This window comes from Notothenia coriiceps, unplaced genomic scaffold, assembly GCF_000735185.1.
Source record: "Notothenia coriiceps isolate Sejong01 unplaced genomic scaffold, NC01 NC01_scaffold00005786, whole genome shotgun sequence".
Lineage (NCBI taxonomy): Eukaryota > Metazoa > Chordata > Actinopteri > Perciformes > Nototheniidae > Notothenia > Notothenia coriiceps.
Genome location: NW_011338487.1, coordinates 155,503 through 174,365, shown reverse-complemented (window position 1 = coordinate 174,365; position 18,863 = coordinate 155,503). Strand labels below are relative to the sequence as shown.

Below are 18,863 nucleotides of genomic sequence, written 5' to 3'. Positions count from 1 at the left end.
GAAGGGGGGTTGCCTTTTAAATACTCCCCAAAAGAGAGCTTCAGAGGTGGTACAGAGAGCTGGAGCAATGATGGGCTGGGCTGGATGAACGTGGAAAACAGCCACGTCTCACAGGCATCAGACGAGAGGCGTCTCAGACACACAGCTTACAATCCTGTATACTTTCAACATCACTGAGCACACAAAACAGATAACCCAAATATGTGTAATACTGATTTAGGGTGGTGGGAGTGGGAAAAAAATACAGTAATTCATCTTGAGACTTTCTTTTGTCAGCTGACGTGCAGACCAATATGCAATTTGAATCTTGTTATTTTAACAATGGAACAAATTATCACACATATTGTGAAAGGTCTCTAGTAGTAATGAACACATCAAGAAAGGATCAGAGATCCACTCAGCGTCCTGGACTTTTTGAACATCTTTAAGCTCATTGTTTTGGCTTTAGGACAAAGAACTTCATTGTTTTGGTTCAGTCTTACCGCTCGGCCAAACACAGCTTTATTTCTGCATAACAAAGAAGCTCCGATGAACCGCTGTACTCATTCCCGAGCTGATCCAAAGAGAATAGAGATAAAGTCAGCTGGTTCCTGTTGAACATTGTGAAGCATTTGGCTAAATAGGATCCCTGAGGAGTCAACACCACAGACTAAATGTGTTTGTCTATGTGTAGTAGTTAGTAGGCAATTGTTTTTATAACACATAACAACTTCATCAGGTGTTAATAAAGGCAATTGTGTGCTAACAAGTCTGTTTCGTGGCTCCAAAGAGGGCAACAAGAAGTACAACCAAGTGCTGAACAAAACATGTTTAAGTGACCAAAATGTTTACAATGATCTGATGTGAACAAATACCACACACTGGGAAAGGGTTCAAGTTTGAAGGTGGGCACATAAGGTTTTATACACTATTATTCTTTAAATAGGACCATCATTTACAACACAAACATCATGCTGTATTGAAGAAGACTTTGAACTAGCCATTGACTCGTCAGGAAAATGTTTTACTGAGGTAAATCAGGTGAGATGCAGGGGGATTTTCTCATAGACTTCTCTTTGCCAGCTGCACTTCCACATTGGTTTCACTTTTCACTAACTGCTTGACTTATAAAACATAGTTACTTCACTTCTAATTGAAACAACAACAGGATCGTTTTGATAAGTGTGAGATCATTATACCACCTCAAGAACAGTAACACAATCATTTAAATGTGCAGCTGTGTGAATGGTAAACTATTCAAAACAAAACATACTAACTTAATTGTTTTGTTGAATCTTACAGTAATAAGACGTACATTTACATTTACTGTACGTACGATATGTTCTCCAGTGTGTAAATCTAAATGTTCAAAAACAAATATGTTATGATCTGCTTCGATTTTGACATGTAATCCTGAAGTTGGCTTTCTGCTAAAATCTTAGTGAGCTTTGGGAACTTAAAGTGCTCCTTCAATTGTCCCAATGAATTGCAGTTCCTTGGTGGGGGTGTGCGCCGGATTACATTTCAAGCCACAGCATCACAGAGAGTAATTCAAAACTATTGTTGAGGCTAGACAGAGGCATTATTATATATTCACCCTGTTCCGATAGGTTTGTCTTTCCGAGGCTTCAGTCTTAGCCCAAGGTGGAAGCAATTACCTGTGAGGAAACTTTAAGTTGCACAAAGTTGATGGCTTATATGCTGCCCATAGTACAAAAGCTTCTCTAAACTAATATGAGCTTTCTCTTTCCAAGGCCAAAACTGTTCAAAAAGAAGTCCATGTGTGACCCTTTTCTTTTCTTCAAAGAGATGCAACAGAGACTTCTCCCTTCAATGACTTTTTGCTAAAGTAGCAGGAACATTATGCAATGCTGATTGTATTCATTAGAAATGTATACTTTCTCTATTATTCTTATTATCACTAATAATGTACTTCTAATAGATGTGAACCACTTGGAGGCTTTAATGCAGAGTCAGCTACTTCTATGAGAGTTTTTAGAAGCCATATACTGTAGATCACATTCCAGCTGAAGGGGCCCGCTGGCAGTCCAATTCAGTAAAAACCAGGCAGTGAATACTGATGTGAATACACTCTATAATTCTATAATGTGAAAGCCCCTTTAATGTGTGGCAGATGAGTTGAACTGCATGTGTATACATTCAGGGCTTTTTTCCAGGAAACAAAGCTTTAAACAGGCCTTATGGAACAGTGTGCATCCCAGTAGAAAGCTGACAAATGATCAGAGTGGTTCATTTGCCTAATAGTATAATAAAGTATCCATCAAATTAAAGTAAAGCATGGCATGATTAGTGAAGGTCACTCTTATTGTTACAAACAACAAAACAGCCCAACCGTGACAAATTCAGGAAGGAAAGAAGGCCTCCCGGGAGTCCAAGGGAAATGTAGGGACAGGCGCGTGTGAGTGTCTGCATTTCAGTACACTCCAGAGACAGTTAATTAGGGTGGGGTTAATCTACATCAGCCACATACCAGAGTCCTCTCAGGTCTCCTAAGGTAATTCTGACGCATGGCTAACTGGCTGGTTCCTGTGCTTGCTCTCTTCACCGACAACAACACCCCTATGCCGTGATCAACTCAGAGTGTTTCTTGAGTAGATGCATGGTAACATGTATATACTTAATTACTCAGTCACACCTTTCCACTGGCTCAAGGTCAGCCACATACTGTGTTAAAGAATATGTTTGTGTGTGTGTTCTGTGTTGGCCCATCTTTCACTCATTAAACCAGTAGTGCATGAGCTCCATTCCTTCTCTTCCTCATGAGAGGTAGGTTATTTTATGGAAACATGCTCATAAAGTGCTATTGTAAGAAGGGGTAAAGAAACAATTCAAGAGTTATTCTGCCAAAATTAACTAATCTACGCGAGTGACTCAAAATACACTGTTTAATTCTGACTTGCCAGGGAAGCCACAGACGAGATGTTGTCCTTTTTTTCTTCTTATGATGAAACCTCAATTAGTGGAAAAAGCAGTTAGCTAGAGGTTGTGCCAGACTATTCTAGGTCAAGCATCAACACCAAAGTTCATGTTTAACTGGATAAGTCAGCAACATTAAATCTGCACAATGGCAAACCAAAGTTAAATTCAGACTGCACTCATCCAAAACGGCCCATCTAAAGTTCCAAGTCCTTTTAAGGCCAGAAAGTGAAGCTTTTGTTGTAAAATGGAACGCATGAGGTTAGCCACCCAAGTTAAATGTAATAAAATCAGAAGTGTCCCATAAACATCAAGCGACTCTGATAATGTGTTTGAGTTGAACTATAGTGAATGAAGAGAACATCTCAGGTTCTCGTTACAATCCATCAGTCAAAGAAACAAGCTCATTCTTTGGTTTATTTCAGTAAGGTAAACTGTTTAAACTAATATCTACTGGCCTTAAGAGCATGGTTGAGTGTTTTTCCAACAGTATTCTGGGAAGTGCTCTGCCCTTTGTACACATGCAAAAGACATGTACAAAAGACTTCTGAAAAAAGCTGCTGCACTGAAGCCCACCCACTCCTCACCTTTAGGATCATCTCTGCTCGGGTCATGCCTTTCACCACTATCTTAGTGTAGCTGGCAGGGGCCTTGCGGAGCACCTGGGAGCCAATGGAGGGCAAATCCAGCAAGACTGTCTTCAAGGAGTGAGTGTCAAGGAGAAGCTGATGAGGTAGGATACACAAGACAGAAAATCAGGCATTTAAGAACAGCTTTTCATGATTAAACATCTACACCAGTGCACATTGTGAATGCTAACAATGGATTTTCTGATGTAATAATCATGTATTTGTGCACATGCATGTACGGCAGAAGATACATTGGGATGATGACTGGAAATTAAGCTTAATTAATGACACTTTATGATAGATAAGCAGGAATTAAACGTACTTGTTCAGCTCCAACCATGCTGATAGGCTTACATCTGAACAGGTGGTTGATGAATTTGGGAATGAAAGAGCTAAGGGAAAAAAAATACAAAAACATCAATTTTTTTGAAGTGTTAATTGTGGCTTATAAATATAACAATTATGTGTGTTGTATATACTTTGTGTGTGCATATTGTACTTTGTGAATTTGATGCAGAACTGTGTGAAGTATTTGCGTGTGGAGGCCAGGTTTTCTCTGATGATGGGCACATTCTGCTTAATGTGCATGATAATTGAGGTCACATAAGGACTCTGGTCTCCCACATGCTCCACACTCTGCCACGGCATCTGAGAGGGAGAGGGGAGAGAAGGGAAGCTTTAGCATATGCTCTATGATACATTTGATTGTAATATGTATGTGACCATCCCTTTAATGCATTACACATAAAACAAGGACATCTTTTACAAGGTTTTCTGAATGATGATGGTTAGAAAAGAGACATTCACAAAACCACCAGAAACCTTGTGTTATGGCATTCATAATTTAAAAGCAAAAAAAAAGAATAGGTTCCTTTTTTATATCAATGGTATTTGATCCAATAACTAGAGATGATGTGTGATTGTGTACAACCTTGCTCATAGCAGTGAGAGCAGGGTCACAGGCAGCATCAATATCTTGAACGATGAGCTGGATGCTGTTTGAGATGACACTGTGAAAACAAGAACAAATGGACACCATTAAAACACATTATTCACAAAACACACTGTTAGGCCAGCACATGTGTTTTGTACTAATAAAACATTGCAGGTCTGTAGTTGTCACTTACGTGCTGAAAGTATCCATCTCCCCAGTCAAATTAATTCTCTCCACTAGGACTTTATCGACTTTTTCCTTCAGTTTCTCCTCCAACTAGAAAATAATAAAACGTCAACATACGAAGCTTTATTACTTCGAGTGCATCCTTTGTAATGCATGTTGTCACATTTCTTTTTAATATTGTCTTCAAATTGCTTTGTTGCCTAACAAAAGGAGCAGGAATGAAACCTTCCAGGATGCATTGTAATCACTCTGAGTTCCTGAAAACACGGATGAAACACAGGTCAAACGTTCTGTAACTGCTACATGGAAGGAATCTATTGTGTCCTCTAGTGTCTACTGTCTCTGTAGTTCATCTCATGCCATGCATTTCTAGATATTTAAGATTAGTGTGCTTGCCTGTTGTGTGGTAGCCAGGCAGTACTCCGCAGTGCTAAGGATGCTACAGATCAGGCACAGCTCGTCCATGGTGAACTTTGCAGCCTCCGGTCCGTCCTTCTCCTTCAGCAGACTGCTTATGGTAAGACCTCCACTGTTACTGCTGGATCTGGATCGAGAGATATAAGGAACAGAAGAGAAAAGCAGTTAAACAAAGATGGAGACAACATATTGGCTGGCTGTAACATTTAGTAGAGAATTAGCATTATATAATTCAAGATTTTACTTGTTGGCAGAAACCCTACACTTCTCAACTGATCATACCTGGAAACATATGAGTTTAATAATAACAACTAAGATATAGCTCTTAGTAACTGTTTTAAGACATTTATCAACCATCTATGGGGTGGCAGCACCAACATGATGCCTCTACATTAATATACATCATCACAGAGACATAACAGAGAAACCACAACATAGTTTAAGCTCCTTTCCAGGGCCCCTCTGCAAAACCTTTACAGCACACCACATTGCACGACTGTGTCTCCATGTGTTTGTAAGTGTACGCACTTGCAAAGCCTTTGAGTGCATCTTTGTATCATGTTTGTGTACAGCTCAGAATATGGTATACATTAGTCTGTGAGCACAAGTTTGTAATTAGCATGCATGAATATCTGAGACAGAAACAGAGCCCCACTGTGTGTGTGTGTGCACACCACAGCCAGTGATGAGTTATAATATGGCCAATGAGCCAGAGATGTTTTTGCTGGTAGCATATTAGGCTTTGCCACAACATAACTAACTCCAGATCCCTTAAAGCATGCCACCACAATCCATCATACACACAGCACTGAAGACATTTCGTTTAAAACTAAACTCTCAAACATCATCTTACCAACAGATTTGACAAATATTGGCCTGACAATTTTGTTCGTGAAAAATGAATCCCAAATAAATCTGTTTGTGTTACTGCCCAGAATATTTATTGACTGGATGGAAACAGGAAATATTAAAGCTATTTCCACAACATAGAGGTTGGAAGCCAATTTGGAAGTGTTTTCATTTTGAAACAAAGTCATGCTGGATTACCTTTTGTTCTCATATTCTTTTAAAATCTCCATGTTATGATGGACATAAGGAAGGACATGTTCAATATAATGTCTTTTTTTAAAATGTCTTACTTAGGAAGGTTGCCAGAGAGGATCTTCCAAGCGTACTCTCTGAGGAATTTCTGGAAGATGGTTGTGAGAGCGATCATTGGTTCCCCGGTGCTCAGTTGTGAGCACTGCACCATGCACTTCTTGTAATAGACAAAGAGGTCCGCACAGCTGGGCAGCACGGCTCCGCCCTCCTCCGTGCCAGCCTTGGGTGGGCCTTGCGCTCGAAAGTCAGCCACAAAGCGGTCAATCAGTTCGCCCAGGTTCCTGCGGATGCCAGAAAATGTACAGCCAAATCCCCATGGTTGGATTAGGATTAGGAAATAAGTGACTCAAATATAAAAGACATGATCATTAAAATAAATGATTCCTAAACCCATTAAATAAACTTAAGGATAAAATAAGAGGCAGACAGACAGAGAGCAACACGGCTGAATAGGAGAAAATATTCCACGCATATCAAAATCAAAAGTGCTACAGTCAACAGGACCACAGTCAGTTGGTGGGGCCCAATCCTGCTGAATCTTGGAACTAAAGCCAAGGACAAAACAAGCAGGCCACTGTTCTCTCCTGCTATGTCCCACTGGGGACAGACTGATCTGGCTGTTGCCTGCCTAAGGCCTTTGGACTGAAGTAAAATGAGGTTGTAACTGCAGAATAGGTCAACACTGTTCCCTTGGACAGACAAACAGCATTTAACGGGCAAGAGAGCCAAAAGCCAGGGCCTGCATGCAAGCACAGCACTCCCAGAACTGTGCTCAATTTCAGGAGAGATTGCCATGACTGGGGGAAGGGATTAAAGGAGGGAAAGTGAAGGATGGTGGTAGAAGACAGGGAGACAGGGAGACAGGAAGGGAATGAAGAAACATAAGCATGAGCAGAGAAATGTACAAAATAGGAACAATGAGAGATTGAGATGAAGAAAGGAGGAATCAAACAGAAAGAGGGGGGGGGGGGCAAAAAGGAAAGCAATAAAGAGGTGGGAAAGAAAATAGGCAGATCTGCTGAGGCAGCACTTATTCAAGCTCCCTCTCTCCTCCTCCCAGCGTCTGTGGTCGCGTAGCTAATGGGAAACATTTCTGCCACAATGGAGACAGAGGCATTCAGAAACAAGAGATGGAAAGATAGAAGAGACAATGAAGTAGAATGGTAGGTGGGGGATCTGATTGATGAGTGGAAAAAGGATGCGCGTGCCATCCTTAAAACGCAACCTGCCTCTGACCCTGGGTCTGTGCACCGCGACCCAATATGGCCTTGTCTGCTTGTATATGTGTGTGTTGCTCACTTGTCTTGGGATTCTATGTAGACGTATAGATGAGGTTCAAAGCACTTGGAGACGATACCATGGAAAGGGTTGTCCGGCGCTTTTGGCTTTCTGGGCTAAAAGGATTGAGACATCAATTAGGCATTTTAGTTAAGTTGTAGCTCCTTTGAGTATCAATCAGTGAGTTTAGGATTTTCCTCCAGCTCAGCGAACAAAGGTCAAAATATGAGCACAGTTTTCAAAGATAAGGTGGTGTAACTTGGTAGAAATCACTTCTCATTGGTAAGTACAATCAGCTACCAAGGTATTAGCTCCAACTTAAAGGGACTATGCAGTTTACACCAATCCACCCTGCTTTAAATGGGTTATAAGGTTTTTTTTTAAAACTGAAACAAAATAAACATTAAATATTTAAATTGAGCTGCTACGTAACTGTTCTACTTGCATAAGCCAATAAACCAGTGGTATTACCTTTAGCAAGAGTACTTTAGAAAAAGAAGAACAAACAATCAATCCAATCAAAAAGCTCCACATCGGAGGAAGAAACATCTCATTGTGAGAGAACAGATGGGGTCATTCCAGGTCAACTCACCTTAGCTAGATCCTCGTCCTTATCTGCGCCCACATCCTCACCAGCGTCGTCATCCAGGAAGGGGTTAGTAGATTCAAGAGGACTCTCTGGCCTCTTTTTCTATAAAAGAACAGATAAACTTTAGTATTTTTTCTATTGCTCAATTATTAAAGCAGCATTAGGGGCTTTACTGCCACTTAGGCATCCCATGCTAACAACTCTCTTGACTTGCATAAATATTTCTGTAATTACTTAAATCGTTCATTATTACTTAGTCAGTTTCTTCTATTTCTATGTAGACAATTTAATGGGAGGATTTGGTGAAACTGCAAATCCAATTATGAAATTCCACTTAACTAAATTCCCTGATCAAATGACAGAGCCCAGCAGGCATTGGTGTAAACCTAACTGAGGACAAAAGGGCCTCTGACTAACCTAAATATTGTCAGTGATGAAAAAGCTTGGCAGAGTTTTACGTCCAACTAAATAATAATCATTAACCGTCCATTTCTCGTTTATTGCTTCCAATTCGACATACAACATTACGTGGAGTAAAAGGTTTCTTTATGCTGTGACACAGAGAGGACTCTGTGTGTGTGAGTAGAACAAAACAAACAGCTTTATGTAATTGTGATTATGGAAAAAAAAAAGCAAGCTGCATCAAAACGTTTATTTTGATTGGATGAAATGTTGTTTTGTAAGAAAAGTGTTATTTAAGGGCAGAAGTGCAATTAAGATCTCTAATTTAAGCTTCCATGTGTTTGGACAATTTCAGCTTGAAAAGGTGGAAGCAGATGGAGTTTATATTCTGTACAACTGTATGTAATTATTGGAGTTTTCTTACTCCGGGTATGTCAGTCAAGGTGCATCCGGTGAAGCGTTTGGCCAGAAGACCCTCGAAGTTTGTGGTCCTCTGAATAGCAAACAGAAGCAGCTTCACCTCAATCTCCTTAGCCCGTGTTCGCATCACTTTGGCAAGCTCCACCCTTAAAAACAAAAGATACAAAAATTGAAATTGCTTACTTATGAGAATATTAATTTCCATACTTTGACCCTTGTTAGTACTTTTATTTTACACCTAGCCTATTACCAAACACATGTCTTTTCAGGCTTCTCGTAAGACACTGATAGGATTTATGCATTTTTGTTTTTCAGCTGCAGTCGAGAGTAGCACACACACAGTGCCCACTTCTTCTTGCCTTCTGTAGCTGAGGGAAACAGACTGAGTGTGTGGTCACTAGGTCGCGGCTCATGCAGGCCACCTACGTCAATTGCACTAAAAGCCAAATCAAAGCCTCACGAGAAGCATGCCATACCAGTGTGGTTAGTGCCAAAATGTTCCACAGCCACGTTCTCTTTAATTTAATTACATTTAATTATTGTTCTTTTATTTATTTTTCTTTCTTCTCTTTTCTTAGGGACAAAGACACACCATCAAAAATATTCACTAAATAGGCTCGAAACACAAGCTATCAAATTACCGTAATAGCCTAGGATAATTGGCACCGCTTTTTCCAACATGGGTCTTTATGCTATATGTTGTGGTGTTTTCGTTACCTGGTGATGTGGCAGAACTCCACAGCAATGCGCTCCGTCATGCTCCACTCCTCAGGAAACATGCGTCCGTACTTCTCCTCGTAGTCCACGAGCTGCCGTTTGATCCAGGCGTAGCGCCGATCGATCTTGTCTAGCCATGCAACCTGAGCACAGGTCATGGTATTAGTCCTATTACAGATATCATCTTGTTCATTAGAGAAATCAGTTTCTTACTCACATCTTGGTTTTCCTGGAATAATACCAGGTACTCTGAGAGGTGCTGCCTGATAAACTTTTTGATGATCTCCTGTTTGATGCGTGGATCCAGCACATTGGCCACCAGACAGGCATCTCTCAACACGTTACTGGGACCACCTTGTCTCTGGATGGATAACAATACACGTTTTTTTTTACAAGGTGGAACGAGACAAGAGCAGTGTCTGAATAGTGAGAAATTGTATTCATTTTTACAGAAACAAATTCAACTCAACAAATCTGAAACTCTTACCTTGGAGCCTTGAGAGGGGAAGGATTCTTCAAAATCTGCCAGGATCTGAGTCCCCAACTCACTCTGTGCTGCTTTTACTCTGGAAATCCAATAAATGATATCTTTTAATTAAAGCTGTTTCCGCAATCATTCAAATTGCATAAGGTAATGGTAGCAATTACATGTGGAAGCTTCCAATATACAACAGACTTTTGGCATATGACATTTGGCCACCTAGCTACTTTGGCAAATACCTTTTATGATAAACAGCAAGGTAATGTATCCCTAATGTAATCATTGTTCAGTGATTGTAGACAAAGACACTGTTGACAAGTGACTAGTTTCTTTTTCACCCACTATAAAGTCACTGTATGCAATGTTCCGAAAGTGCTTATACAAAAGGATCCACTTAGACACTGTCTGTCCAGTGCTTGGAGGGTCTGTGTTGCCTGAAGGCTTCCAGGCTGGGTTAACCAAGGACAGCTCCCAAAGCCATGACAATGGTCCAGAATAAGCAGTAGAGGGTGCAGAGATGTTATCACAGATGGAGGGCAAATGAACTGGCAGCTTTATTTCAAGTGCATGATGTCCGCTAAATATCCAGCTAACAACCTCAGCTACTGAGTGTAACAACAAACAATGCTCTATTGCTCCCGTTTCAGCTGAGTCTCATGCTCATATACACTGATGTCAGAGAGAACAGCAGGTCATGTATGTGTATACACACAGTGTATACACACAATACACACACACACACACACACACACACACACACACACACACACACACACACACACACACACACACACACAATAGTACAGTACATAGATACAGTACACAACAAAACACTTTGTCTCGCTGCCTGTCAGCCGAACTGTGAGTCATGGTGAAGTTTAGAAGGAGAGCGAAGCATTAAGCANCAACCTCAGCTACTGAGTGTAACAACAAACAATGCTCTATTGCTCCCGTTTCAGCTGAGTCTCATGCTCATATACACTGATGTCAGAGAGAACAGCAGGTCATGTATGTGTATACACACACAGTATATATACACACACACACACACACAATAGTACAGTACATAGATATAGTACACAACAAAACACTTTGTCAGCTGAACTGTGAGAGTCATGGTGAAGTTTAGAAGGAGAGCGAAGCATTAAGCAATGACAAGAGTAAGGCTTATTAAGATTAAAAAAAAGTTGATCAGGTTCAACTATGACATTTGCACTTTATAAGTATAAAGACAAATTAAATAACAATTTCCTTAACTGAATTAAATATTTTAAGGCAGGAAGGGAGAATTGTAATTTGGAGGCCCTAAGATACATTTAGACTGTAACCATGTAGAATATTCCCATAAAAAAAACCATTCTTCTTCTTTTGGATTGCTTTATATTTATTCCCGTCCCTTTAAAAAAAAATTAAATTCATAAGTAAAATAAAAATTACTTAACGCCTTCTTTGTAAAGTTTTTAAAGAGATTGAGTTCAGAATTTAATCAAATATGTAATCTTTTATTGTCTTGCTATGACTTTCTTTCAACTGTCTGCCTTGTCTTATTATCTCCAGTCACTTCTTCCACGCAGCTGTTATTTGGTAAAAAACTATTCGGCCACACCTCAGTCAAAACAGAACAGAAGGTCATCTTTTTTGGGGGATCAGCACTGCTTTAAACTTGAACATGGCCAATGTGTCCCAATTTGATTTAATGTTCATGGAAAATAATAGTAAAAATGGAAATGAAATCAGTCAGGGCTGTGGGAAACGAGAGTGTAACAATGCACTTTGTTGTTTGTGTCTGTGTGTGCGTGTGTAGCTGTGTGTATTTTCCAGATATTGGCAGAAGAGCAAACAAACATTCTGGAATGTACCATTAATTGAAGCACATACATGCGGACACAAACACACCCTTAGAAAAAGTATTCTCCTAATCTCTCACAATGGAAGAATCGCGGCCATAAAGGGACTCTGTTCAGTGTTTCCTTCCTCTGTGTTCCTGTATTTGTGGAGTTGTGTGTGTATGCGTGTGTGTATACTGTATCTGCATAAACAGGATGCCATACACAAAATACCTCCATCCAAATACTGTAACCACTTTTCAACAGTTCTGCTGACGAGCGGTGGAATATTCAGCTGTAAGCAGAGAACAGGCTCTGAACTTGCTACTGGAAATGAGCTGTTCTAAATGCTTTGATACTCAACCCCAGAGCTGTGTGTGTAGGTGTTAGCGTGTGTTACCTCTCAGATAGCTGTCTGATCTGGGGTATGCCCATGTACTTGTGGAAATGTTCAAGCACATTGACCACTCCCTGCAGCAGGTTGGCCACCTCACCATACTGCCTCTTTCTGGTCATGGCTCTGGAACCCAAAACAACACACATTTCTATTATTAAATAAAGAAAATATATTTGATACGCTACATTTTGTCAAGTCATAATGCCGAGCACATCTGTAAGCGTATCTCTCACATGTGCAAATTCCTTCCTAACATGCTAATGGGGATACAAACACTATCCTTAAAAGATAGAAAAGATAACAAAGAAGGATGTTATTTTTACAGATTTTAAAGACGTTTTATCAAAATACATTAGAAGCTTGAACCCCGTATTTTTTTATTAACATGCCACTGAAATCATATTAGACTGAAATAAAACTCCTCATTCAGTTCAGAGTATTTCTACTGGCAGCAACTAACACTTTATCAGAAAATGTAGAACGCTTATCTCAACTGAAGAGCTTCTGAACAATCCCAAATGCTTTATTTAGGTCAAATTAGATCCATTCTGTTAAAAGGGATTGCACCCACTCTAAAGAGTCGACGCCTCCTGCCAACATGTGCAGGTGGTTGAGGGTGGTGATGGATGTAGTTAGGTGGCGCTTGGCATGGTCCAACTGCTTTATGTCCCTCGTAATCTCCTTGACCTGCGCAGGAAAAGAAAAGGTCAGAGAGGTTGGTCATTTGTATCGCACAGAATAAGGAGAAAGTAAAATGTTCAGAGATGGGGAAAGAGGAAGCAAGAGAAGGTGTACACATATAGGTGGTTCGACTGGATGGAGCGATACGACAAAGATAAATAGAGCAAGATAAACAACCCACATCCACTGGTTTGAGAAATCATTGCTCCTACATGCCACTGAGGGAGGGTCTGCTTTCCAACCTCCCCCTTCACCCTTTCTCTACACACCCAGCCTACTTCCTCAACTTTAAATAACTCTCTCCTCTATTGTAACAGAAGGATACAGAGTGTATACCCCTTTGCCAGGTCATGTCACTGATTAGCTTCAACAAGCCACCTTGTATGTGTGTGTGTGTGTGTGTGTGTGTGTGTGTGTGTGTGTGTGTGTGTGTGTGTGTGTGTGTGTGTGTGTGTGTGTGTGTGTGTGTGTGTGTGTGTGTGTGTGTGTGTGTGTGTGTGTGTGTGTGTGAACATACCATTTGTTCAGACTTCTCTGCCTTGTCCTTGATGTCTTTGATTTTTCCAAAGAGCTGCTGGATGGCAATTTGGGCCTCTTCCAAAGCCTGTCCAAAACAAACAGAGAAAATATGAAACATACGGAGAATACGTTTTTTTCACCTGCTGCCGCCACTGATAATGTCAGTGTGTATTTATTCTCAAACAAACAGAACTGAACAAAGAGATGAGAAAAACTCCTACTCAGTTAACCCTTATATGCTGAGTTTGAATGAGTGGAGTTGTCTACCTGTAGAGAAATGGCAAGTCATGGAAACAGCTAGAAAAAACAATCCCTTGCTGTCAGGTGCTTCTACCTGAGAGGCGTTAAAGGTGTGTATTTAAACTCATGCATTCTTCTTATCCCTTACAAGTGTCCTTTCTAACAGACAGTATTGTACTGTGGATATATTTCAAATGAGCCAACCTACAGTACCAAACTCACAATAAAATGTCCCTCTGGTGTCTAGAACTTTATTATACTGTATATTCTTTAATCCACAAATTCATGAGAGAGAGCAGAGAAGCCCTTGAATGAAAATGTGTCATCCCATACATATAATGTGAACTTTTTAGCAAAATTGTATGAGAAAAAAACACGTTACACTTAAAGTACAGTTGGTTTGAGAAGCAGGGCTGTGTGGAATAACTGTGTGTCAGTTGTGGTTTGCCAGCGTGGGTCGTATTTCCAGGGATATTTTCTTATCCGCTCACTACTGGCTTTGGTCCATGTAAAAAAAATATCCCGCTTATGCCTGTTCACAGTTCTGATATATACACAGTAATTGCCCATCTATCTGGAAGGCTAACTAGATATCTGACACTGACAGGTTAAAGTCTAAAGACACTATTAGCAGTTTTAAAAACCTATAAAGCCAGACGGGATTAGATAACATCAGACAGTTACAATTGTAAGATAGTTAACGTGCTATTTGAATATTTCCCCATCATCTGACATGGCAGCTGTTCTTTGATGGTCCTCAACAGAGATTGTGCTCGACATCTGATGCCAAGGTAATTGGCTTCACTTGGCCCGATGCTACGACACAACTTTGACTTTCCTAAGATTTACACACACACACCCACACACACAGACTGACACATGCACCCAAGGAATGCTAACAGCCGGCACCAGCTGTGCAAGGAATTTACCACTTTTACAAGCACGTCTAAGAAACAGTGAGTGAACAAACAGACACAAACCGTGCACATACACACAAACATAAATACAGCTTTCACTGACAGCAGAGGATTCACTCTGCTTCCTAAGTGTGGCTAAAAAGCAGCACTTGGTGACAGTGTCGTGTAGACCCAGTGAAAGTCAACACAACATCAAGAAAAGGTCATCAAATCACAACAAAACCATTCTGACATTTAAACCGGCAAGGAGTTTCACTCTTGTAATCTTAAACTAAGCTCACACTTTATCTACTCTACTAAAACTACATTAGGGAAGTCGGCCCTGGAGGCCGGACAGAGAGGATCTCTTCTTTAATACAGATGAGGAAAAAGTCTAGGTTGCACTTTTCCTTTTATGCTTCAAGCAACCCATTGGTTGTCGGGTGATTGGATAAATGGATTAGAAAAATGCATGCAGGTTATGTCACTACTCTTTGATCTGAGCGGAAGGCAGTGCCACTGAATCTTCTAAGAGGTTCCCTGGAGGAGCTGTTCAGAAAACAAACTGCATGCAGGAGAGGCTGGTTCCAAGGCGGCACATGCCTCTCATGCAGGCTCAGCTGAGACAAACTGCCTCGCTTCCGAGCGCTCATTTCCTGTATTTAGCCTTGAGGAGAGCAGAGAGAGATAGAGAGAACACTGCCCAGCAGGCGCCTCTAAGCCCGAGATGTTATCTGCTCTCACACAAACACACATATGCTCCCCAGTGTATCCCTTACATGCAATAATCAGCAGGGCTCCAATGCATACATATGTAGTGTTATAGAGGTACAAAAGGAGCGTGAACAGGATGCACTTCACTCCTCCCTCTGACAGATGCTAGTGTAGCTTTCTGACATACAGGTTGGGTTGAATGGTAATTCTGAGATTAAGGCCAATTCTAATAAATCTGATCGACCAATCAGGTAGGGCTGCTCAATTAATCGTATTTTAATCACGATTTTTTTTTTCAGTTGAATTATACTTAAAGTTCAGGTTAATCAACTGTTAAAAACATAATGTTCACATTTTTTTTTTCCAATAACTTCATGTTTTCAAAGTCAATGAATAATCACATTTAATAATCGCAATTACAATTATTGACCCAAATAATCGAGATTATGATTTTTGCCATAATCGAGCAGCCCTACAATCAGGGCTATTTTAATAGTTGTTTCATTGCTATCATGTTAACATTTGTAGGGAGAACATTTGGAGAGAAGAGTGTTTCACTTAACGGAGAATAACTTATAAAAAGATTTGTTTAGAAATACTCCCTGTTTTAAAACAATTGTTTTGTCATAGCTAAGCCTGACAGTAAATGAAATCCAAAGCACCACTTTCTAATGCATTCTTTTATAGCCTAAATATAAATATCCTAGTATCCAGCTGCCTCGTACTTCTTTAATTGTTTAATTTCTCCTTTAACAAGCAATACAAAATGTTGGCAAAGTTGGTGTTTACAGATTATGTTTAAGACAAATGTAATAGGCTAAACTGATACAGTCACGAAACATATTTGTGGCGAAGGTTGAAAGTGACTAGTGCATTTAGAGCAGACAGAGTTCTGAGAACAGGAAAGCATGGACGCTAAAACAAGCTTTGAACAACCTTTTCTGAGATAAATATTGACATTAATGCTGTTTCTACAGGAATACCAGCCTATACTGTATTGCATCCTTCCCTGTACCAATGTGACTATATATAAAAGTATGTAAACACAAACAGACAAATCAGACACACGGAAAGAAAAACACAAATGCCAGACTGCCAACCATGCAGGAAGCAAGCCCCTTTATGTGTATGTGTGTGGGTGTGTTTTCATACCCCTTTTTACATACTGCAGCTTTTATGTGAATGGAATTAACTGGTAACAAATGTTTGGGTTCCTTAATGAGTTCCTTTGACTCAGACATGAACATATAGATTCCCACCGAGCCAGGCTTTTATGTCATTCATTAGCAGTGCGCTGCAATATTGAGCTGACTGTGGAGCAGGTGTGCATGTGGTATCCAAATTGCTTTAACAACAGACAGGAACAGTGTGTGTGGCAGGAAACTCTTGACTGGCAGGCTACAACCATACAGATATTTTCATCGCACATTTGCCAACATAGCCGGACTGCTCAGAAGAATCCAACAATTAGTCACCTTCAGCACTGTAGGCATAACCTCTGTATTACCTTGACACATTAAATGATGCAGATTAAAAAGGAATTAGTCTGGAGTGTTAAGAAATTAGCTTCTGATTAATGAGAGAGTTTATGTAATAATTGAGTCTGCCGCAAAGCCACTTGACATCATACCGTAAACAATTCGGCTTGCAGTGCCATTCCTGTATGCATCTGTCGTGCTGCTGTTGTTTTTTCATAAATTAATTATTGCAAAGATTTTTGGTTGCTAGGTAACACAGTCATTGTAACACTTAATAACAGCGCTTTAAGTCGAACACTAAGGGAACCACATTTCCACACTCTCAGTCCTGCAGCATATGACTCCAAACTGAAAAAAAACACCAGAGAAATATTTCCCAGAATCCCCTTCACTTTCTCTCTCCTCCTGTCTTGATTTTTCCATTCTTCTTCAATAATCTTAAATTTCATCTTGGGCATTGCTTTGAGCTGAGTAAGTTGAGATAAGTCAACAGCAGAAATGACTAAATTGCTGATACTTTTGGTTTTATTCTATTGCTTTATGTCTTAATCGCCGTCTTGAAATGAACACCTCTTTCCATCTACAGAAAGTATTTTCCCTCTGGAAATGTTGGAATGGCACTGCGGGGTTGGAAAAATAAACTAAAATGATTGTGTGTGGCTGTGTAATGTTATTGGTCTGGAGGGATTTAGAGTGTTTCCGCTACCAAACAGTAGCTAACGGGGAAAGACAGGGCCACCGGGCCAGACACCCTGACGACAACACACACCTCATCATGTCAACTGGTCAGAACATACACGGCTCACCCGTCAGGTGTCACATTCCCTTTGAGCCACAAATCCTCGACTAAAAGAGGACCTGTATTAAATCAGCAGGGGCTGTTCTTTTCCATCATGATCCAACATGAAAAGGCAAAGACTCAAAAGCCAGGGTTTAAAATAAATCTACGTTTTCACATACGAGAATCTATTTCCCAGACGTGTTTTCCGTAAAGAAGGGCAGTTTGAGCAGTGGGAATGGTTCTGAGTCATCTTGTCCTTTTCCATGGAAGCAATGTGGAGAGAGGAAAGAGGAGGAGAGCGGGAAAAACATCTTTCTATGGCTTTAGAGAAGCCAGTGGCGCTATTCTAACTTCAGGGAAAGGATACTGTTTTGAAAACCACAAGTGAAAATTAGGCCTTGTGGTTGCGTGTACAATAAGAAAACAGTGTTATCATCCCCCATATAGCGTAACGTCTACTATTTTTCTATAATGCTTTATATACCAAATTCTCCCACACCACGCCGCTCCTCCGCTCCCTTCACTGGCTTCCAGTAACTGCTGGAATCCACTTCAAGACACTGGTACTTGCGTACCATGCTGCGAATGGATCTGGCCCTTCCTACATCCAGGACATGGTTAAACCGTACACCCCAGCACGTGCACTCCGCTCTGCATCAGCCAAACAGCTCGCTGCACCCGCACTGCGAGGGGGACCCAAGTTCCCATCAGCAAAAACAAGTAGGTTTGCTATCCTGGCTCCAAAATGGTGGAATGAGCTCCCCATTGAAATCAGGACAGCAGAAAGCTTACACATCTTCCGGGGCAGATTGAAAACTCATATCTTTCGACTCCACTTCGAGCGATAGAATTACTAACAAAGCACTTATATACTAATAAAGGGCTGGCTTATCTAAAGCCAGTTGAGTAGCACTTGAAATGTCTGGCTCTATGAAACCTGATGCACTTATATGATTCTGTTTTCTTCAAGGTTGTATCTTCCTGGTCGAATGCACTTATTGTAAGTCGCTTTGGATAAAAGCGTCAGCTAAATGCAATGTAATTTAATGTAATGTCATATGGACCTAACCCTCTTCATTGAGCGTTATGTTTACATGCATGTTTGTTTGCAAAGGAATGTCTCCAGCACTTCAGCCAACATGAGGCCAGAATAAACAGCAGGTTGTTTAAACATTAGACTTTGGCATAGAGAGCCGCAGTGACGCGTCGTAAAACCCGGAAGTAAGTTATCATTTTTAGCACTTCCGGTTCCTTCCTCAAA

At 40.5% G+C, this 18,863-nt stretch overlaps 1 protein-coding gene across 1 annotated transcript in view; it reads right to left on the bottom strand.

The window, feature by feature from the left end:
* vps53 (VPS53 subunit of GARP complex) overlaps window positions 1–18,863 on the bottom strand; it is a 25,704-nt gene that overhangs the window by 3,436 nt on the left and 3,405 nt on the right. The window contains exons 5-20 of the mRNA XM_010768516.1: window positions 13,492–13,578; window positions 12,865–12,980; window positions 12,297–12,416; window positions 10,077–10,155; window positions 9,807–9,950; window positions 9,590–9,732; window positions 8,877–9,018; window positions 8,054–8,152; window positions 7,483–7,577; window positions 6,222–6,464; window positions 5,062–5,209; window positions 4,673–4,755; window positions 4,477–4,555; window positions 4,045–4,193; window positions 3,868–3,937; window positions 3,504–3,641 (exon numbers count right to left, since the gene is read on the bottom strand). Coding sequence (XP_010766818.1) covers window positions 3,504–3,641; window positions 3,868–3,937; window positions 4,045–4,193; window positions 4,477–4,555; window positions 4,673–4,755; window positions 5,062–5,209; window positions 6,222–6,464; window positions 7,483–7,577; window positions 8,054–8,152; window positions 8,877–9,018; window positions 9,590–9,732; window positions 9,807–9,950; window positions 10,077–10,155; window positions 12,297–12,416; window positions 12,865–12,980; window positions 13,492–13,578 — 1,935 coding nt within the window. The remainder of the gene's footprint in view (window positions 1–3,503; window positions 3,642–3,867; window positions 3,938–4,044; window positions 4,194–4,476; window positions 4,556–4,672; window positions 4,756–5,061; window positions 5,210–6,221; window positions 6,465–7,482; window positions 7,578–8,053; window positions 8,153–8,876; window positions 9,019–9,589; window positions 9,733–9,806; window positions 9,951–10,076; window positions 10,156–12,296; window positions 12,417–12,864; window positions 12,981–13,491; window positions 13,579–18,863) is intronic.